Here is a 23,515-nt window from a genome sequence, read left to right as displayed (position 1 = left end):
TTTGGTATCTTCAAATTTTGAATTTCTTCAGAATTTTGATCTTTTGATCTTCACTTTGATTGTTCCAAAATTCTTACAACTTTTCTTGTAATTTCTCTCTTTTTTTTTCTTTTAACATGTAACCCACCTTTTTTTCACTCAAATCCTACATGCTTAAGTAGGGGCGATCAACTTCAACCTTTATTGGTTAAAGTATTAGTTTTCCTGGATACATTTCTGGCACACGATGCTAAACTTATTGCGTCCCTCAAACTAAGTGAGATTATGTTTTTGTCCCATGATTTCACTAGAATAAGGGGGCCACAAATGCATTATAACGTATATAGACTCAACTAAACATTTGAGTCTTCATAAAATCATCCTACACAATACTAGCATGGAATCCTAATTGCTTTTTACCAAAATTTTCTAAATTAAGTCCTAGTAATTTAATGCAAATTTTTTAAAAAATTAAGCCTAAATTAGGATTCTAAATTAACTAATGTAATGTAGCCAACCCCCAAAATTAAGCCTAAATTAGGATTCTAAATTAACTAATGTAATGTAACCAACCCCTACCCTACACTTAATTCATGCAATGTCCCCATTGCATGTAATGCATGAAAAAGAATATAAAAATAAAGAGGGAATTGGAACAAACTCCCCTGGGATAGTAGTTGCGAGGCTGATCTTCTTCAATTTAGCTCCATCTTCAGTTGACTGTAGACATGGGAACAGCTTATCGATGCCTTGGGTGTCATGTCACGTGTGGTTGAAAGCTCCAAAAACGCAGGAAAAACTCTCCAAAATTTCCAGAAATCACTCTTCAAAATAAGAACCAAACGCCGTGGGATATAAGCATCAAGTCAGCAGTGAAGTGGTGAAAGTTGTATCAACGCGTCGAGTCAGTGGACAGACTCGGCGAGTTGATACAACTTTCACCACTTCGCTTCATACTCTAGGTTTGTTTGTAGAGACTCCAATTACTTCAGATTTGGATTAATACTAATACTCCTCTTCAGTAATAAGACTCATTTTAATGCTCCTTATGACCGGAATCAAAACTTGGACTTAACTAACCCTTTCGCTTAGACTTGAAACTCTTATAACTCTCGAGACCTTTTAGACTTGACCAATTCCAAATTCTGAAAAGAAAACTAAAAACAACCCATGAGAACATAAATTAAATAAATCCTAACTTACTTAAAATTCAAATAACCAAAACCAAACAAATAAAAGTAAATTGTTCAACAAAACACAAATAAAAATAAACTAGTCTTCATCCGCTTCCTCATCATCGTCCCCTCCATGCATAACTCCACTTCCTCCAGCTCCACTACACCTCGCGCTAATGACCTCGTTCCAAGATGGAATGTAGGGGAAGTTACCCCCATCAATGTATGGAATATGAAAATGATCAAAAAGCCAAACATGGGATTTGTTGCTAAAATTTCTACTCCTCGCCATTAGATATTGAAGCCGTCGTATCTTGATATTGTACTAATCCATTGGTACTTCTTCATGATCAACCAGAATCACCGGCAGTTCCTCTTCCACTTCCCGCTCACGCCTCCTCACACGCCGACCCGACTCCACGGGACCAATTACCACGTCATCATGGGGTATGAAAAAATGTCCTCCACCAATATCCTCGACAATCCTTGCCCTTCTGAAAAGTATGGTATTAAAAGGAGGGGTTGGAACCTCCGTTAACATCCCCCATGCTCCCGTACCCATTAATCCATAGGAATGAGCCAAACGGGTCACAAACATCCTGCCATTAACCTTTAATGTTTTGCGGTCCTTAACCGCCCCTTCGCTTAAATAAGTGGCCAAACACCATGGAATGTTACAGAAAACATTTGGTGTGATGATGCACCAAAGGTAGAAAACATCAAGGTTTGGAACCTTGTCGTCATCTTTCCTTGGGTTAAATGTGTTGGCTATTAGGTGGTGGATAAGGCGGTGGGTGGGTGATCGGATGCTACCCTCTTGGGTAGATTTAGGAATATAAACGTTGTTGGCGACAGTGTTCCACCATCTTGAGCTTGTAATGCCATCCGGGAACACCTTGTGAGAGTGTTCCAAAAATGTACCAAAAGCAGCTGTATTGACCAATTGTTGGTGATAAATTCCCAAACGCCAAGCAAGTTCTACCACGGAGCATTGGCGGACCTCGCCCCCAAGACAAAAAGTGAGGCTCCCGGGGTTATAACAATCTTGTCCTCCTCGGAAAGTAATCGTGGAAAAGAACTCCCAACAAAGCTCTTGAAATACCGGTTCTTGGATCCAGAAAAGTCGGCTCCATCCATCACATATTATAGAAACACCATTATGGACACAAGTTTTCATCAAATAAGGTGCCAATTCTTCTTCGTAATGAACCTCTCCAAGCCATCCCCAGTCTATGGCATTAGGCATGTAGATGTCTTTCCTCTTGATTTCAGCGAGCTTTTTCTTCCATCTAGTCATGGTTGATTTGGATTCAACCCTTGGGAAATCTAACCAAGGATGATCCCCTTGGCTACCTTGAGAAGTCTGACCCCTAGAAAACATGGTTCCTGCACAACAAATAACAAACAATCCAGAAAACACAGAAACACATTAAAACAAAATAAATCTGGGTTCACGACTGGACTCGGCGAGTCTGATGAACTGCTCGAGTCAGTCAGCGGGTCTATGAAATTTCAACCATACAAACTCAAAATTAGTCCAAGGGTCTGTCCAAGAATGTATATAAGGCATATTAGTGCACGAACATTCATCCAAAACACCATAATTAAGTCAAAATCAAAACCCTAAAAATTCTAAAATTCCAAAAACGAGTGTTCTATCAAATTAATACTTCCAAACATCTAAAAATCATGACCTTAACAGTAATATAGAAGAAATTAAGTACCTTGCTTGATGAAATTCAAAAAATTGGGAGAAAATTGGAAGAAATTGATGAATGCTTGAGAGAGAAAGATGTGCACGGCGAGTGTGTCAGCTGAGATGTGTTCCAAATTAGGGTTAAAACCCTAGTTTTACCAGATGTAAAAATGTTATTATTTTTTTTCCAGTAAATAAAGTCGACTCGGCGAGTCTGGTCGCGAATGAGAGTTATCCGGATTCTGAATAGACTCGTCGAGTTAGGCTCTCAACCCGCTGAGTCACTTGCAAAAATTATATGATTTTGTAAACATCTTCGTAAAAATATTCAATCCACCCCACACTCAGACCATGCTTACCCTCAAGCAATCATTTTTGATGATTTAGAAGATGAAAACAGAAAAATCCCAAGAAAATCAAACAAAAACTAAAACGAAAATGATAAAGGAAAAAAAAAAGCAAAATCTCATAACAGGTTGCCTCCAGCCAAGTGCTTTTTTTTGAGGAGTCTTTATCTGGACTCCCTCCCGCTCTACGTTTCTTCGTTGTCCTTCATCAGGATGCCATGCTTAATCTTTTGTTGCTTATATTTCGTTTTGTAAACATGTATTTTCCTCTTGTATGCTCTTCTCACCCCTTTACTTCGACCCATTTCTAGCACTTTTTCTTTGTCAACCTTGAATTCTTGTTCAATTTCTACTTCATCATCTCTCGAATTGAAGGAGTCTTCCTCACTCTCGTCCCTCACTAAAGAGTCCGATGGTTCAAATGTGAACCCTTCATAAATAGTAGAGATGCGGGCACGAGGCTTTGTTCTTTTAATTGTAGGCGACAATATTTCCAGATTAGCAATTTTTGACTCAAGGGATGAATTAGTCAAATCATCAGCCCTTGCACTCTCCTTTTCTCCCATGCTTGCCTCCTCGTCAAGTTGAATTTCTTCATCTTTTTGTATCATTGTATCAAGGTAAGCCACTTGAGCGTTTTGGAAGTCACAATATTTTTTAACAATTTCGCCTTCTGCTGCTGGACCTTCCAAAGGATCAGGAAAAATTTTCATGTTGAGGACAGGAAAAAAACTTGTAAATAGCAGGTCAAGTTTGTCCGTATTATTGAACTTTTCGACTGGACTCGTCAAGTTTGTCGATGCTACTCGGCGAGTCGGTGCGTATTCCACAAATTCCATTGTTTCTTCTGGATCAGTTTCCTCCAACAACTTCTCTATCTCCTCTAAATCTTTTTCAGCATCAAAATTTCCTCTAGAAGATAGTAGAAATTTATTCGGATTTTCTTCTTGTAAAAGTGCAAACTCTTTTTCTAGTAATTCGTCATCCAAATCAATAGAGGAAACTTCTTGTTTACTTGTTTCTTCTTGCTTAATATCTTGTGTAGCCTTAAACACTGCCGATTCATCTCCTGCCCTTAATATTAGTGTGGACTCGCATACATCTACTAATGCACATGCGGTGTTCAAAAATGGTCTCCCCAAAATAATTGGAACTTTGGGGTCTTCTTCCATTGCAAGTACTACAAAATCCACGGGGAATACAAATTTGTCAACCTTTATGAGAAGATCTTCACAAACACCTTTTGGATGAATGATTGTCTTATCTGCTAGATGGATCTTCATATTAATAGGCTTTGGCTCCGACAAATTTAACTTCTTGACGAAAGAATATGGCATTAGATTAATACTTGCACCCAAATCGGTCAATGCCTGAGTAGCAATTATGTTTCCAAATTGGCAAGGAATCGAGATGCTTCCCCGATCGCCCTTCTTTTCTGGTAGCTCATTTAACACTAACTCAACGACTTCAGCCATATCTTTTCTAGCGGAAAAGAGACCCTTAAGAAAGTTTACATATTTAGGCGTTTGAAGTATCGTTTCAACAAATGGAATGTTGACTTGAAGGGCTTTAACATGTTCCATGAAAGTTCTGTACTCTTTAACCTTTTAATCAGGTATGGCTCAAATTGGATATGGCAACGGTGGCCTGTAAGGCTTTAAGGGAACAACGGTTTTGTCATCAACCCATGGACTCGTCGAGTCCATTAGAGGGACTCAGGGAGTTGTGTCGGATTTAGCTGAATCACCTTTAACTGTTTCTTCTGCTTGCTCCTTATTGGGTTTCTTCTGGATAGAGGTCAAAGGGGCAAAGATTTTTTCAGAATCGGTGGCTATTACATTTATATGCGCCATTTTTGGGTTTTGTTCGGTATTGCTTGGAAGTCCACCGAGTGTTCTTTGATTGATTTGTTGTGCTAGCTGACCGATCTGTTTTTCAATGTTATGAATGGAGGCTTGTTGATTCCTGAGCAAATTTTGTTGATCTTTCATCATAGCTTGATGATCTTTAAGCATTTCTCTTTGCTCCTTTAATTCATTATCAGTTTGATTATGCCTTTTCTCGGACGCTGCTACAAACCTTGTGAACATCTCCTCTAAATCAGCTCTTTTTTCCACAACCAGTTCGTCCTTTTGATATAAACCCCTCTCTTTTTGCTTGAACTTCTCCTCCCTTGCCTTTTTGTATTCTTCATATGGGAGTCATTCCTTCTTCGGTTTCCGCCAATTATCATCAAATCTATCGCCACTTGAGAAGAATACTTGAGCCTTGTTGTTTCCATTCTCATCCAAGTCACAATCCTTAGTAAGGTGAGGTCCATGACAATTCTCACATCCAACTCGAATAGCATGGATTGTTTGATCCATCTTAGTCATCCTCCTATCTAAACTATCTAGTTTAGCCATCATTGCCGCCATGCCATCGTTAACCGTGTTCACTACCCCCTACTTACTTCATTTCGTGGGTTGTGATATTCTCTAGAATGTTTAGAGAACTCCTCAATTAATTCCTTGATCACCAGGGATGCCTTCTTTGTGAGGGGTCCTTGCGAGTCAAGGAGCTGCCGAGTGGTAACATTGACTCCATCATAGAAGATGGAGACTTCTTGTTGGCTATTAAGGTCATGGTGTGGGCAATTCCTTAATAGACTTTTGTACCTCTCCCACGCCCCATAAAGGGACTCTACGGGTTGTTGTTGAAAGTGGTCTATAGCTTTCTTCAACTTGGCTATTTTAGAAGGTGGGCAAAACTAGTCAATGAATTCTTCTTTCATCTTAGCCCATATAGTGATGGATCCGGGAGGGAGTGACTTGAGCCAATCTTTTACAGCACCCTTGAATGTCACTGGAAGCATACGAAGCACCTGGGTTTCGCGAGGCACATTTGGAACATTAAAGTAATCAACTACATCATTGACTTCATCCAAGTGTTTATAAGCATCTTCGTGGTCTTTTCCATAAAAGGGTATCTCCTTGTGTAACGACCTAAAAATTTCAACCAATTTAAAACATTTTATTTCATTCAAAAACCATTACTTTAATACATCTTGTTTTCAAACTAGTTTAAACATCATAGTATTTTCCCAAAACCATATCATATAAGCATAAAACATGAGGAGCGGTACAATCACGCCTTCGCCTTGCCACGATCTCCTGACGCACCTGAAACAATAAACCACAACTGTAAGCCCGAAAGTTTAGTGAGTTCCCCCAAAGTACCTATACACACATAAACATACGCATACAACAAAGAACAACATACTTCGGGTCCAATCAACCTTCCGGTTGGAATACCCCCGACCCTCAACCATCGGGTTGGAATGCCTACATAACTCGAGCCCAATCATCCTACCAAGATGAAATACTCTCGGCCCACAACCATCGGGTTGGAATGCCCAACACCTATACGTACAACAATAACTACTATGGATCCAATCATCCCTTAGGATGGAATACCCCAGGCCCCTCAACCATCGGGTTGGAATGCCAACATACTAAGAGTCCAATCATCCTACCGGGATGGAATACTCCTGGCCCACAACCATCGGGTTGGAATGCCCCACTTCCTATACATAGAGTAACTACTACTACTACTACTATTACTATGGGTCCAATCATCCCTCGGGATGGAATACCCCAGGCCCCTCAACCATCGGGTTGGAATGCCAACATACTACGAGTCCAATCATCCTACCTGGATGGAATACTCCTGGCCCACAACCATCGGGTTGGAATGCCAATCTACACTAGCAGACATGCACACATAACAGGCAACCACATAACGCTCTACAGAACCAACACACTAAGGCCCTATCATCCTACCAGGATAGAATACCCTCTACTACTGCTCAACATACATAACCCGCAGGTAACCTCCTACCAGCGTGCATAAGGAAAGACCAACTACCGGTCTCTAAATAATCACTACCCAACTACCAGAGCGCTGATCCAACAAAGCTAGCCGTCATACAACTATCCATTTCTCTAGGATACTAAGCTAACAAAGCATATCCTCATAACACTATCATGTCTACCAGAATACTAGCAAGCATATCGTTAGATAAAATAACAGGCTCTAACAACAATATAAAAGGGCCAGTCTTGGTGCCTTAGACCCTTGAGTACAGTGAGGAAAACTTACCTTGCAACTATTGGAATCCTGCAACTCTCTGACTGTTGAATCGCCGGGAATCCCAACTATCATACGAAAACCATCACATAAGAAATCATCACAAATTTCTAGACCAAGGGCCCGCAACACTCATTAAGTCCATCATCCTCTTATTGGGCCAAGACCCAAAGTCAAATTCTCATGCAAAGCCCAATATTCGCCCTATTTACTAAATTGGGCCCACCCCACCAAATGGGCCTAGATCCAAGGCCCATAATAATTATTGGGTCTAAATTACTCCATCCAAAATGTTCAGTCACGACCCAAGCCCCACTAGCCCAATAACAGCCCAATCACTTAAGGCCCAAAATCAAAACCCAACAGAGGGAGTACGTGGGGCATACTCCTTTTGGTACGCTGGGCGTACATCGATGCTCGCGGATTGGAGTCGGGACACAGACCCACTACGCTGGGCGTACATCCATTTACGCGGGGCGTAATCTCGCTGAAATAAAATCCCATATAAGTTCTTAATGGCTTAAGCTCTTAAGCCCAAACTTCAGATCCATAAACCAAATATGCCTAGGACTCATAAAGTCTCAAACTTTATTACTTAGGACGTCCATAAAGCTCTTATCTCAAGGTCTTAATCCATTAAATCCTACCTATCTCACACATGAGACAACCAAAGCCATTGGGATTTCATTTTTCTCACTCAAGACCTCCCCTAAGGTATGAAAGGATAGCTAATCTCAACCAAAACACATCATGCATCACTTTGGGGTTTTTGGGACAAGAATGGTGTCCAAAACTTCATAACACATAGATCTACACAATATGATTGTCAAGCAAGAGACTTTATACCTCAAAAGGGCTCCAAAAGATGATGCCTTTCCAGATCTACGAGCTCTAGCCACCCACTCCTTCTTTGTCAACTTCCTCTTTCTTCTTCTAGGCTCTCCTTTGCCAAACCAAGCTCTCCAAGGTCAAATACCCACAACAATGGAAGAAGAACGACTACTTAGGGTTTCTGAGGGTAAGAGGGCAGATATGGAGGCTGGGGTTGGAACCATAATGTTCCTTATATAGTAGCTGGCCCTAAATTTAGGGTTTCTGGACACTGGACGTACGCTGGGCGTAATTCCAATACGCTGGGCGTACGTCGAGGGATCCCGCGTTTCATTAATTCCATTACGCTGGGCGTACCCACGCTTGTCCCTTGCATGCATGGCCTTACTTTTTCAACCTTTTCCATCAAGTGCCATAAGTGACAATATCTTCAAAATGCCATAGCTCCTTTATTCTAAGTCCGTTTCCGACGAACTTTATATCCGCAAAAAGATGGCGAGAAGCCCTACGCTTCTAGCAACACACTCGACCCGAAACCTTCTCGAATAAAAACCCATTGCCCATAAAAGAATGAAACGCCCTTAATCTTAATCTCGGGAAACCATAAATAGCTACTCTTAGAACGGGGCGTTACACCTTGAGTTGAGCAAGTATGTGACCCTTGAGCTCAAAAGTGGCAGTTGCTGGAATTGCGGGTTGCACAAGTCCCGGGCCGGTGTCATCTCGTATCCTCTTCTTCCATTCCCCCATGGGGACTTCATCGATGTTAGCCATGGGAATAGCTAATTCGTCGTCGGAATCGGAATCGTGCCCGAATGTAGGGTCTTCTTCTCCTTCGGTTTCGTACTCGGTGTCCTCTTTAATTAGGTCGTCGCTTGCTAAAGAGGCACTGGATTCTCCAACTTTCTTGCCATTTTTCTTGCTAAAAACGGATTTAAGATTCCTTAGTGGTGAGTTCTTCGGTTTTTCGGGATCTCCAATTGTTATGCCTTTGCTTCTTCTAAGTGTTGCTTCCGGATCGTCAAAAGGTGGGATCAGTGGTGTGCCTCCTTCCCTGGTCATAAACATTCTGTAAAAAAAAGAAAGACACGCATAAAAAGAACAAAAGAAAATTTAAAACGAAAATTTTCTGTTCAGCGATGGACTCGTCGAGTTTGTTCGAAGGGACTCGGCGAGCCGAGTGCAAAAACAGCAAAAAATTTTAAACAAAAATTTTCTAAAAACTACTAACTAAAATTTAATCCTAATGCTAAATCTAATAAAAACAGTAACTTTGTGCAAGAAAAATCTCACACAAAGGATCGATAACAATAGTAATCAATTCAAAGTTGGAACCGTTCCTAGGCAACGACGCCAAAAACTTGATGTGTGTTAAACGAACTAGTTTTAATCCTACTTATAAAATTTAAATTAATCACACAAAAGGCAGTGCACCTGTCTATTGGTGGTATAGTTCTAGTAAGCAGGGTATCGAACTCAGGGAACGACAATTTAAACTAATTGCTAAAATTATCTAATAACAACTAACAAATAATAAAAGAGAGGGTTTTCTCTAGTTTTACAAGACTAGAAACTTACTAACTAATACTTAAACTAATTAACTAAAAACTACATAAGCAAAGATTCGACTAAATTCAATAATGAAGGAGACTTCTGTTTAGGTTCAACTCAATTGATCCTATGGTTGATTTTATGGTAATAGTGCAATGGATTAATTCTTCTATTGGCTACCGATTCATGTGATTAGGTTCACATTCGTTACACTAATCCTTAGAAAATAAACTAACTCAAACAGTGGCCAATTGTCTAAATTAATTTAATTACCTAGGTTATTTATTCGGGTTAATTAAGACTTATAATGGTTAACTAATTTGGCCCTTTAGTTAACCTCTTGATGATGGTCATCACACAAGCTCACACGTAAATTTACCTATTTTCTTATTAATTCTAGTTTCACATTCGCTAATCCTAGTCATATAATAAAGTGTTCACATAAATTATACGAGGTAAACGATTAAGAGATGTTCATGCAACTTAATTATCTTCCTATTAACAGAAAAACAGTTATCATTCACATATAAGGTTCTTTAACAAGCTTAAATTAACTAAATCACCAATATTAAACTATTCCTACCATAAATCAAACCATAGTCTCAACATTCTCTCCCGAAACAGAAGTTAAAAGGTTTTATCTCATGATTGAGGCAATTGAAAGCATAAAAACGAAATCTATACATCTATATATGATGAAAAACAATAGATTGAATTAAGAATAATGAAAATTGCCTCTAATCTCCTTTGGAATCGGATTTTAGGGTTGGATCTTCGTTCTCTAGGTCTTCTCTTACTTTAATTCGCAGCTTTCCTCCCCAAGGGTTCTCTGGATTTCCTTGTATCGATCTTGACAAGTCGTATTTATAAATTCGACCTGACTCGCCGAGTCCATAACCAACTCGTCGAGTCCATCACTTAATCCCCGTGTACGGCAAGTTAAGGATTTCTCAGCTTCGCGAATCTTCGTAGCGACTCGTCGAGTCGATGCCAGACTCGCCGAGTTCCTTCCATTTTTTGGTCTTTTCTTCTTTTGATCATTCCAAAACTTCCCGATGGTTACTTCTGCTTCTTTTTGCTTCCGAGCATTCCTTTTGGACTGAAAACACAATTCAAACACTTTTAAGTATCTTTTGTCCATAATATGCAAATAAATAGCTAATAAATGATAAAAATCAATATTAAATAAAGGGTTAAATATGCACATATCAACAATCTTATCACATCATGTATTAAGAATCTATAAACAGGAACTGAATATTGTTAGATAGTGGTGTAACGCCTCGTTCCTGGTATGCATTAGTTCAGGTAATATTAATTTTGTTAAAGCTACTCTACGAGTTGGTAGCCCTAACTCGTCGAGTAGATACCAAATAGGACGCGGGGATTAAACGGTCTACTCGGCGTGTCGAAACCTGGACTCGACGAGTAGGTTTGTTAGGAGAAAACCCTATTTTCAGGGTTTTGCACTCTATTTAAGCCACTTAACCCCTTTTGGGCCTCCCTTACCAGCCTCCCTGTCCTCCAAAACCCTAATTCGTTGTGAGCTTTATCATTGAGAGATTATTGAGGTTTTGAGTGTGTTTTTGTGATATAGAAGAGAGTTGGAAGAGCTTGGAGCCATCAAGCTTATGGAGAAGATCAAGATCCAGGATTTCATCCACCTTTGGCAACCTTCTGAGGTAAAAAACACTTAGCTTGATAACCCATAGCTTAGATCTATTTTAGTGTTGATTTATGGGTCCTTTTGATCCATTTGAGTAGGATAAGTTACTCTCCATGGGTTGTATGCCAAGAAATCCCTTCTTCATATGATATTTAGCTTCTAGAACCATAAAAGAGGTCTTGAACCCGTTTTTATCCAAGCAATGGTCATGTTCATGGAAGTAGGTTGCTATAACTTGAGTTTGGGTTCATTTTGAAGGGTTTTGAGCATTCTAACACTCCTAAGGTGTACATGCAACCCTAGAAACCTTGGATCTATGTTTTACTAAGATACATGCAAAATTTATTTTCCAAGGTTCTTAACCTAACTAGCATGGTATGGGGAACATGAAACATAAAAACTAGTAGAAGAACATACCTTTCTTGTTGCTTGAATTCCTTGAGAACTTTATGAGCCTAGCACCCCAAATGTGATGCCTCAAATGTCTCACACAACACCACAACTCTTGGAATAACTTTGAGAGAAGTTCACACACTTAAAATTGGCTAGCCCTCTTGTTCTCCACTTAGTGCCGATTTTGCTAGCCATGGGGTCCGTTTATAGTTGTGTCACAAGTAGGCTTACACATGTAAACCCTAATTCACATGGATTTTCATTTCCTCCATGATCCATGGGTTTTAACCTCCATGGACTATCCATGGAGCACCCTATGGGTTTTAGCCCAATTCAATAAACCATGGATCATTAGCCCACTATAAAAGAATGGTTGATTTACACAATCAACCCCATATATTTAACAGTCTCCTTTTGATCACCAAATTCTTGATCAAAACTAATTAAATAATATTATTAATATATTAGAGCTTATAATATATTAATAAACCATAAGTGTCCTTTCTCTCATTTAGTCTATCAAAGTGTTGCAATGCCATGTAACCCAAATGGACCATGCCAACTGGGTCAAGTACATTCTAGAAATCGTTATGAACTTAGACACCTAATCCAACATATTTGAGGTGTGGAAAGCCATAAAGTCTCCAACTTTATAGAAATGGACCATGGAAACAATCTAGATCTATATTTTGGAGCCTTAGAAGTGTGGAATCGGCTGTTTAGGATAGATATGCAAGGGACTCGACGAGTTCATATGGGAACTCGGCGAGTCCGATTAAGGATCCTTGATGATGTTCATGAAACTGGCCGAGTTGTCAAGGAACTTGACGAGTTGGATCATCTTGTCCCTTTTCTGACTATGCTAGGACTTGGCGAGTCTAAGGATGACTCGACGAGTTAGTTCGTCCAGTCATGATGATGGGTAGCTTGGGAACTCGAAGAGTCATAGGGTGACTCGGCGAGCCAAATCGCGATTTTAGGGTTTCTGAGTTCTAGAACTCGATGAGTTAATAGGCTGACTCGGCGAGTTAGATCAACCTGGCAGGTTGACTTTGACCAGGGGTAAAATAGTCATTTTACCCTAAGAAGGATTATCAGATTTTGATTAAGTATTGTTATGGAATTGATAGCCGGAGAGTCGTCGGAGCAGTAAATAGGGATTCCTCACTCGAGTTTTCAGCAGTCAGTCTTGCGAGGTGAGTTTCCTTCGGTAGGAATGGGTCTAAGGCACTAAGGTCGGCCCGTAGTATGATATGTTAGTAGCTAAGTGTGGGCGAGGCCCGTATCTCATAGTAACTGAGTGTGGGCGAGGCCCATATCTTATAGTAGTCGAGTGTAGGCGGGCCCCATATCTCACAGCTTAGTTTGATTATGATATATTTCTACTTGATAGATTTAGTTATACTTGTTGTATGTGTGATACTTGTATGTTTGTTTAGTAGCTGAGTGTGGGTGGGGCCTGTATCTCGAAGTAGCTGAGTGTGGGTGAGGCCCGTATCTCAGAGTCATCGCAGTGTGGGCCGGACCGTATCTCTTAGTTGCATATTATATGTGTATGGTATGTGGTAGTTTGGGGAGACTCACTAAGATTTGTGCTTACAGTTTTCAGTTTTGGTTTCGGTACTTCCACTAGCAAAGGGAAGAGCTCGGGATGATCGCATGACACACACCACAGTTTCAGCCTGGGATGTTTAGACTATGATATTTTTATCATATGGTTTTGTCACAGTATTTGATATGATGTTTTGAGATACATGATACATGGTTTTCTTTATGATTATGGATTATTTATGGTTTTACATTAAGTTTCAAAACAGAATTTTTGGACCGTATTTTTGGGATGTTTCAAGTGGACTTACCTGAAGTAGAACCATACAATTTGATTTTACCATCTCTTAGATCTCTCAGGTAGTCAGGGCAGCTTCACTTCCAATGTCCCTTCAAATGGCAGTAGAAACAAGTGGACTCTTTGGCATTCGCACATGGAACTGTGACTTATGTTGATAGATTAGGCAACAATGTATTTCATATTGATTTTTCTAGTGGTTTAGACAAGGCATGCTTGTGGCATCATCGTCTTGGGCACATTAATAAGAAACGCATCGCCCAAATCCAAAAGGATGGAATCATTTGACCTAAGGCAAAATGATGAACGTGAATCTTGTCTTTTGGGCAAAATGACAAAATTAACTTTCAATGGATCTTGTGAAAGAGGTGAAGGTTTGTTGGACCTCATACACACAAATGTGTGTGGACCCTTTAGATCCACAACAAGAGATGCTAATCAATTCTACGTAACATTTACGGATGATTATAGTAAATATGGTTATATCTACTTAATCAAACATAAATCAAAAACCTTTGAAAATTCAAAGAGTTTAAACATGAAGTCGAGAATCAATTAGGTATGAAGATAAAGATGCTCTGATCTGATAGAGGAGGCGAGTATCTTAATATCGAGTTTCACGACTACCTCAAGGAATGTGGAATAGTTTCACAATTGACTCCTCCCAGGACACCACAACTTAATGGTGTGGCTGAGAGGCGCAATCGAACCTAATTGGACATGGTTCGTTCCATGACGACTTGAGCCACTCTTCCCATTTTATTCTGGGGATATGCCCTAGAGAAAACCACCCACATCCTCAATCTTGTACCTACTAAGAAAGTTTCCAAAACACCTTACGAGAAGTAGACATGGAAATTTCCCTTGTTAGCACATATCAATGTATGGGGTTGTGAAGCTTTCGTTAGATGAGAGACTCATGACATGCTAAAAGTTAAAAGTGAGAGATGTATTTTCATTGGCTACCCAAAAGGTCCTTTGGATACTTGTTCTACAGACCTAGTGAAAACGTGGTCTTTATAGCACAAAGAGGAGTCTTTCGCGAGAGAGAGCTCATATGGAAACATGACAGTGGGAGTACAATTGACCTTAAGGAGATTTAAGAGCCATGCAATGAAGAACCTTAGATGATACTAATAGTCAAACAGAGGATGAGAATCATGTTGAACCAGTTGACACTTCATTACCTCTTCGTTATTCCAGTAGAGTTAGCTTGCTACCTCATATTTATGGTTTCCATATAGCTGCATAAGGTGATACGTTTATCAGTGATCGTATACTAATAAATTTGGATGAGCCAGCTAAATACAAGGAAACAATGGCAGGACCCGAGGCAACTAAATGGAAATAGGCAATGGACAACGAGATCAAGTCCATGTATGACAACCAAGTTTGGAATTTGGTTGATCAAGAAGCTAGTCGAAAGGCAGTTGGCTGCAAATGGATCTTCAAGAAGAAGACCAAAATGGATGGGAATGTGCACATATTCAAGGAACGACTGGTTGCTAAGGGCTTTACTCAAACCCCATGGATTGACTATGATGAGACCTTCTCACCAATGGCTAAGATTAAATCAATTAGGATAATGCTTGCCATAGCTGCCTTTCATGATTATGAAATTTGGCAGATGGTTGTCAAAACCGCTTTCCTTAATGGGAAGTTAGTTGAAGATGTTTACATGAGTCAGCCAAAGGGTCTTGTTGATTAAAAATTTACCAATAGGGTGTGTAAGCTTGAGAAATCCATCTATGGATTGAAACAAGCATCTCGCAGCTGGAATCTTTGCTTCCATGAGAAAGTCAAAGGTCTGTTTTTTCTAGAAGTGAGGATGAGTCTTGTGTGTATGTCAAAGCTAGTGGGAGTATAGTAACTTTTCTAGTATTGTATGTTGATGACATACTACTCATGGGAAACGACATTCCAACCTTGAAAGAAGTAAAATATTGGCTTGGAAAGTGTTTCGCTATGAAGGATCTAGGAGAGGCAACCTATATTCTCGGGATAAGAATTTTGAGAGATAGAAAGAACATACTAATTGGACTTAGCTAAAGTACATACTTGGATAAAGTACAAAAAAAATAGTATGAAAATTTCCAAGAAAGGAGAGCTACCTATTCAAAGCAATGCCAAATTGAGTAAGACTCAAAGCCTAAGTACGGATGAAGAGATACCTGATATGATTCGAGTTCCTTATGCTTTGGATGTAGGATCGATCATGTACGCTATGACATGTACTCTCCCTGATGTGTCATTTGCTTTAAGCATGGTCAGTTGTTATCAAGGAAATCCTGGAAGAGCTCATTGACAACAATTAAGAGCATTCTTAAGTATTTGTGAAGGACAAAGGACATGATTCTAGTCCTTGGTGGTAGTGATACTTTGAGATTGACTGGGTATATTGGCGCCGACTTTCAAAACAGATAGAGAAAATTTTCATTCTCAATATGGCTGAGTATTTACATTAAATGGAGGATCAGTTACTTGGAAAAGCTTCAAGCAAGATACAATGACTGATTCTGCTTGTGAATTAGAGTACATAGCAGCAAGTGAAGGATCAAAGGAAGCAACTTGGTTGAAAAACTTCATTAGAGATCTTGGAGTAGTTCCAACCATTAAGGAACCAATGGAAATTTTCTGTGATTATTTGCCCAGTTTTACTTTATGTGTAGTAGATTGGATTAAGATTGAGACATATATTAGTTGGATAAAAAATGGTGAGGTATGGTCTTTGGAAAGTTTGTATCATCCTAGCACGTTATCATATGATGTCAATGAAATAAAAATTAAAGATTCCTTCATTATTTTGAGTTTAAGGCGTTTGCTACTTTTTATGAGATATAAATATATCATAAAAAAAAGATGAGCAGTGACTATCGAATTCAAACGCAACAGATTAATAAGTATGCCCTGCTCTCTTAAATAATCCCTTGGCAAAATTATATTCTACTTTAGAGCATCCAACCCAGTCTTTTAGGGACTGTAGCACAAAAATTCATGCAACCCACTTGAACTTTTGAATATATCATCTGAGGATAATGTGTATGATGCATATTTAATCATTAGTTTGGAAGTATAACAATGAAAATAAGGTCAAATAGCTTACATGCAATTTTTTGAAGGTTGATTTTTGTTTCTGTTAATCTGTTATATAACATCTGGTGCTATATAGATAGTTCGGTGTTGTTTGTTTTTTTGAAGCAAAAATTCATGAAGTCTGTGGACCGCTTCTACAACCCTCTGCAGTAGAAAAAGTGGACCAAATGGTTGCAGACTGTAATAAAAAGCATGTTTGTTTTGTTTAATATTTGCATACTGCTACAGATATTAAAAATTTAAAATAAACTGATTTTATAAACCAAAAATAATTTTTTAATACCGAAAATTTAATAATGTATTACATTTCAACAATAATTTATGATATTTCAGCAAAAAATAATGATACTTCAGCAAAAAAACAAAGATTTTTAAGATTTTTAACAAAACTAATGATATTTCATCAAGAAATTATTATTATTTAATATAAAATAAAATGAAAAAATTTCAACAAGAATAAACAAAATAAAACGAATAAAAGTAAGATAAGATTTCAACAACATATAATCAAGATTTCAGCAAGAAAAAGAAAAAGAAGAGGTTGAAAGATGTTGGAAGAGACAATACAAGTGTTGCGCAAAACAGAACACGCGCAAAAGTTTTTTACTTTGAAGACTTCTAAAAAACAAACAACTTCGAGATTAAAAGTGTGTGTTGCGCCCACATCAATAAGCGGTCTGAAGAGGTTGCTTACAAAAAACAAACATCACCATAGTAATCTTGAAGATATCACTGAAAATATCTAATTATTCGCATGATTTTTAGTCTTTTTTTAATTACAAGTACTTTTTATAAAATTGTAATATTTCTATTAGGAGGCAAGTCATACAAGTCTAGTGGTGTTTGAATTCTTGATGGTTCTTTCACGTCTCAAGATATAAATTTCGACCCACAAATTCTGAAAATACAACTTCCTTGGGTTCATCAGTGGCATCAGTCTCAAGTGCGGATCTGTATGTATTATTATTGATGACTAATGGTTGTATTTTTAGAGTTGGAGCATCCTTATATGATAAATTAAGTCTTATATTGAGCACATGTAAAGTATTATACTTGAAGTATGTGTTGTATTTTTAAGACAATTTAATAAGAACGTTACATAGGGGTTGTTTCTTTTTTACTTGATGAATATTTATAGGTGCAAGTTTTTAGTTTTTTACCCGTCATAAAACATTTTCCCTTGAAAAATTTATTGAAGTTAATATGAGAACTCTAAAAATTAATTTGCCCATTATTACTTACATAATAGCTTCCATAAGTTTCTGTTAAAAGAAAATTAAAGTCTAGAAAAAAATCCAAGATCTCGCCCGATACAACAACCTTTATCTTGAAGAAAAAATAAAAAAGGTCAAGAAAATTGCAAGCAGTGTACCTTGAATTGCATGTTTTTATTTCAAAGGTCGATTCTGTTTCCAACTGTTTGGTATAGTTGTTTAATGTTAGCTATATTTTGTGATCATTTTTATTAAAAACGTACTTGTAGTAAAACAACGGTAATAGTATGTAGAAGTTTTTTATATTGTAAAAAATATAGTTTTAATTTAATTAATTTGAATTTTATAGTTTTTTTTTATTTATAAAATCATGCTATATTAGACAATGAAATTAGTTTGCTATTTCTTTAATTTCTATTTCTAAACTATATGTTTAATTTATCATATGTGTGGTACACGAGTTTTAACCTAGTACTTATTAAAATAAAGGAATTGGATTAGAAGACTAATAATGGTAATGTGAGGCCAAGGGATTTAGATGAATGAATGTTTGCAGTAACGTGATTCATATGATTAATTGACTTGGTCGTCTTGATTTGGCTCAAAAGGAGGGAGTATATTAAGGCATCAAAGAAGACGAGAATTCAAAATCTTTTCATGATATTTTTAATAAAAGAAGAAGACAACGAGTTATTCATAGTATTATGGTGAAGCGGATATAGGTGGTTGAATCGTCGCATATGAAAAATGATATTTTACTTAAATTTCCACAAAATTTAGCCCTTCATTTAGGGCTAGGTCGAGAATGATGTTTGATTCCACAAAAAATTGAGCTTGGGGTCGGTAACTTGATTTTTCTAAAGATGAAATAAAAGAGTCATGTAGGGTTGGTGAAAAATGATAAAGCACCCGAGTTTATGTATCATATTGTCAAACGGTTTTGGAGTTTGCTGGAAGAAGGTGTTATCTTTGCTATTCTTAACTTCCAAATTACGGGCTCAATGCAGAAAGGTTGTAATACTTTGTTAATAATTCTAGTTCCAAAGGTTCCAAATCCTAAGTTTTTGAAAGATTATAGACCCATAAGTCTCATTGGGTGTTGGTATAAGATTATTGGTAAGTTTCTAGCTAACATAATTACCGATGTAAGTGACAATGTGCTCATCCTCAGACAATATGCTTTTATCAAACGCTGTCAAATTATGGATGATGGTCCTTTAATGCCTAATGGGATTACGACTCGGTGTAAAATGATGAAAAGAAACCTCGTGATTTTAAAATGGATCTTGAAAAAGCATACGATTTGATATGTTGGGATTTTTTTAATTGATATGATTAGATTTGTGCATGTATGTCTTCGTCAATAGCATCTGTTTTGATTCCCCTAAGACTGAGTTCTCGATCCCATTTTCGTTTAGTATTGTTATACAGCGGTTAAATATTGGGTGAAAATTGTGTCAAACTTGTCCATTTTTAAATGGTTTGAGAATTTTAAATAGGGATTTAAGCGTTTCTCAATTTTTTTTCACACATATGATGCCATTTTCTTGTGAATGGTCAGTATTGTGTTATTTTTGCATTGTATTTTCTTTGCATTATATATACAAATTAACTTAGAAAAAGTAACTTAATAGGAGTTGGAATACCATTCTCATGAAGTTGAACAAGTAGCTAATTTGATTGGGTATGCGCCTTTAAAATTGTAAGGTGATTCGTCCACTTAAAAACTGATTATTCCACTTAAAAAAAAACTTATTCAACCACATAAAGCATGACATCCTTGCAATTATTGTACAATTCAGTAGAACGTATATTATATGTGGATGAATCAATTTCTTAAGTGGTTGTTTTTTAAATCAATAGGCATTTATTACATTATTTCATCCAATCTGTTTGACTACATAAGAATTTTTTTAGATTTCATCCAAGCACTAAAACTTAGTTATTAAAGGTACCAACCATCCTTAAATAAGCCATCTCAAACACTCTTATAATTAAAACCACTATAATAATTAAAACCGACTTCTTGTGTGTTGTACATTACATGTTATAAGAAAGATGCTCGTGAGTGAAGGATATGAGGTTTACCTAAGGGGTGGTATGAGATGCACGTACATAATTACTAAATATGATAATATGTTTTAGCTACTTGCAAGTACACTTTTATGCAAGATGAAATTGATATTATATACTTGCGTTATTTGCTAGATGATATATATATATATATATATATATATATATATATATATATATATATATATATATATATATATATATATAGTTAGGTTTAGATGTTTCTAGTATCTATTGTGTGTATGTAGGATTGATTCTGGACCAATCATTTTAGTTTTTTTTAACAGCGGGATTTTATTAAACTAGCAAGAAGCTAGAAAAGAAACATTACAAAGCAATAGTAGCAGAAATAGGATTATGAAGCCAAGAACTCCAGCTAATCTTAGCTTTAGAACACCTATTAGAAATCCAAAAGAAGGACCTGTAAACAACATCATCAAAAAGTAGAGATTTCCTAGGGGTATCTGCTCTAAAAATCAAGGAATTTCTAAAATGCCATATACACCAAAAGCAAGTAGAAACCACAACATCGAAGGCCTTTCGCTGCCCAGATCTCATGGAAATAACATCCGACCACAAAATGATAGACTCAACAGAAATTTGGTTGGGAAGCTGTAAACCCCACCAAATAGCAATACGAGACCATAAAACAATCATCTCAGCACATCCTGCAAAAATATGGTCAATAGTCTCCATATTATAAGAACGTATGGGACAAGTAATCGAATCCACCATGATACCCCTAAAGGGTAAACACTCTCGAGTAGGAATACTACGAAGCCTGATCCTCCACATAAGAATGTTTATCTTAATCGAAATCCAATTATTCCACCGGGTGGTGGGACCTCCCGAAGTAAGCATAATACCATCCAAATAACTCCGAGCCGAGGAGACAAAGAAAAAATATGAAGAAGCGATAGTCCATCCCAACCTATCAGGAACAGATCGAAGCTGGCAACCCTGCAATTGAGACATCAAATTATCCCATTGCTCCCTCTCTGCTCCTCCTCTAGGAATACGCCTAAGAGTATTCTGATCCCATCCCCTAGATAACCGATCACTAACAGAATCATGTCTAAAATTATCCAGAGAAAAAACTCTAGGGAATATAAAACACAATGGCTCGTCACCCAACCAAACATCCTGCCAAAAAGAAGTAGAATTCCCGTCCCCAACCCTAATAGGACAAAAGGATTGGAGATCTATATTCTTTTCTCTCAAATGGATCAACATACGAAGGATCCCATTCCAAGGGCTACCACCTGAACCCCGAGAGGTGAAGGATCTACAACCACCATCAGAACCAAACATAGCTTTTATGCAACGAACCCACAGAAGACGAGGATTATGGAAAAATCTATACCACCAACGAAAAACCATGGCTCTATTAAAAGAAAACAAAATCCCAATCCCCAAACCACCATTCTCTCTGGACGCTAAAACTTTATCCCATCTAACCCAATGCATCCTTCTCTCTTCTAAATCTGCTCCCCAAAAAAATCTAGCTCTCAATGCTTCCAAAGAAGCCAAAACCGAGATAGGAGAAAGATAAATAGACATCATATAACTCCCTAGCGATCCCAAAATAGACTTCACCAAAGTGAGACGACCTCCAATCGAAAGACTCTTAGCTTTCCAACCCGACAATCTACTCCGGAAACGCTCAAGGATAGGAGACCAAGCAGCAACACGATTCATTGACCTTCCTATCAGAACACCAAGATGAGTAAAAGGCAACTCAGAGGCAGCACACCCAATTCTTTCTGCAACACTAGAAACCTTAGTAAAAGGAACTCCCACACCAATCAATTTACTTTTAAGCAAATTAATTTTCAGCCCAGACGCCATGTAGAAACAACGAAGAACCCGAATAAGACAATTTACATTCTCTGGATCCCAAGAAGAAATCAACATGACGTCATCCGCATAAAAAAGATGTGAAATTTCAACCCCTGAGATCGAAATCCCCCTAAAAACATTAGCTGAACGGGCCATAACCAAAGCAACATGAAGCCCTTCCACAGCCATAATGAATAGAAAAGGAGATAAAGGATCGCCTTGTCGTAAACCACGATGAATTTGAAATTCATCAGTCGAAAAAACTGAGGCCCTAGTAGTACATAATAACTCCTTAATCCAGCCACACCATATCTCCCTAAATCCCATAATGATCATAATCTCCAAAAGATAATCCCACGACAAAGAATCATAAGCTTTTTCGAAATCCACCTTAAATAACATCAAAGGATTTCGAGAGGTTTTGCTCCAGGCAGCCACTTCATTTAGAAGAAAGGGACCATCTAAAATTTGTCTACCTTTAATAAAAGCAGACTGTTCTATACTAACAACACTATCAATAACCTCCGCCAATCTATTACCTAACAGTTTACCAATAATTTTATATTGGCAACCAATTAGACTAATAGGTCTAAAATCTTTTGCAGTTTTGGGGTCTCTGATTTTTGGAATAATAGTGAAAAAAGAGGCATTACACCCCTTTGGAATAGAAGAATGATGGAAAAAATGTGAAATAAACGCCTTAACATCATCTGCTATAAGATCCCAAAAACGCTTAAGAAATCCAAAAGTAAAACCATCCGACCCTGGGGCCTTTGACGATCCACAATCCCAAACTGCTCTTTTTAATCTCTTCCCGAGAAAAAAGGCGAACTTAAGAAATTCACCTGCACTGAAGATAAGGTACTAAAATTAGTAGCATTAGTCTTAGGCCTCCAATGCTTTTGATCGGAGAAAAGATCCTTATAATACTCATGAAACCCCTTTTTAACCAAAGTAGGGTTATCCACCCACACCCCATCAATCAACAGACCATGGATTGCAATTTGGCATCTCTTTCGATTAAGAACCCCATGAAAAAAACCCGAGTTCTCATCACCCTCTACTCCTCACTGAATCTTTGCTTTTTGAGCAAGATCTAACTGAGCTAAATGATCTAACTCTGAGACCTCCTTTAATAAAGAAACCCTCTGTTCCCTCGTGGTAGAAGATCCTTCCCCATCCATCAAACGACTATCAATAGATTCAATTAAGTCTTGGAGATTTTTCTTTTTAGTAACCAACAAATTCCGATTATTTAGATTCCATACCCTAAGATTGGATTTAAGACGCTGCAGTTTCTTCTTAAATCTCACCCGGGGATTATCCAGACCCATCCTAGACAATTCACTCATCCAGGAATCCCGCACTATATTCTCAAAACCCTCTCTATCAAACCATGAATGAAACACCCGAAAAGGAATAGGGCCATAATCCACCCTATGCTCCAAAAGAAGGATCGGACGATGATCAGGAATATTTTATTCCAACACAATACCCGCAAGATGCGGAAAAATAGTCATTAACCCATCTGTAACCAAGAATCTATCAAGTTTACTAAACTTAGATCCCCATTTGCCACTCCAAGTAAAACGAGGTTCACCCAAAGGAATATTAGAAAGATCAAGATTCTCTATAAAATCGTTAAATGCTCGAGCAGAAAGATGATTAAAGACCGAATCCATTC

The 23,515-nt window shown here is 37.9% G+C and overlaps 1 protein-coding gene across 1 annotated transcript; it reads right to left on the bottom strand.

Annotated features, from left to right (window-relative positions):
• Positions 1-5,946: 5,946 nt before the first annotated feature.
• LOC145095666 (uncharacterized) lies at positions 5,947-23,165 on the bottom strand. Its single transcript, XM_079033506.1, has 5 exons — positions 22,903-23,165; positions 20,414-22,681; positions 8,913-9,225; positions 7,338-7,393; positions 5,947-6,181 (listed from the first exon to the last, which is right to left on the bottom strand). Exons 1-5 carry the CDS (start codon positions 23,163-23,165, stop codon positions 5,947-5,949), a joined length of 3,135 nt encoding a protein of 1,044 aa, XP_078889632.1.
• Between the last annotated feature and the right edge of the window lie 350 nt (positions 23,166-23,515).

Source organism: Lactuca serriola, chromosome 3, assembly GCF_051521515.1.
Source record: "Lactuca serriola cultivar US96UC23 chromosome 3, Lser_US96UC23_V15, whole genome shotgun sequence".
Taxonomy (NCBI): domain Eukaryota; kingdom Viridiplantae; phylum Streptophyta; class Magnoliopsida; order Asterales; family Asteraceae; genus Lactuca; species Lactuca serriola.
Note: the sequence above shows the minus strand (reverse complement) of the source record. Positions and strands in the feature narration are given on the sequence as shown.

What these genes read in the sequence shown, in the direction of transcription:
- LOC145095666 (XM_079033506.1), bottom strand. Translation starts at nt 23,165, where the DNA reads ATGGGTCTGGATAATCCCCGGGTGAGATTTAAGAAGAAACTGCAGCGT. An exon ending in TTTGATGATGTTGTTTACAG is followed by an intron (nt 9,226 to 20,413) that starts GTCCTTCTTTTG and finishes TTTTTTTTACAG; the next exon opens with AATGTTTATGACCAGGGAAG. An exon ending in AGGATTCCAATAGTTGCAAG is followed by an intron (nt 6,182 to 7,337) that starts GTAAGTTTTCCT and finishes TGAAATTTTTAG; the next exon opens with GTCGTTACACAAGGAGATAC.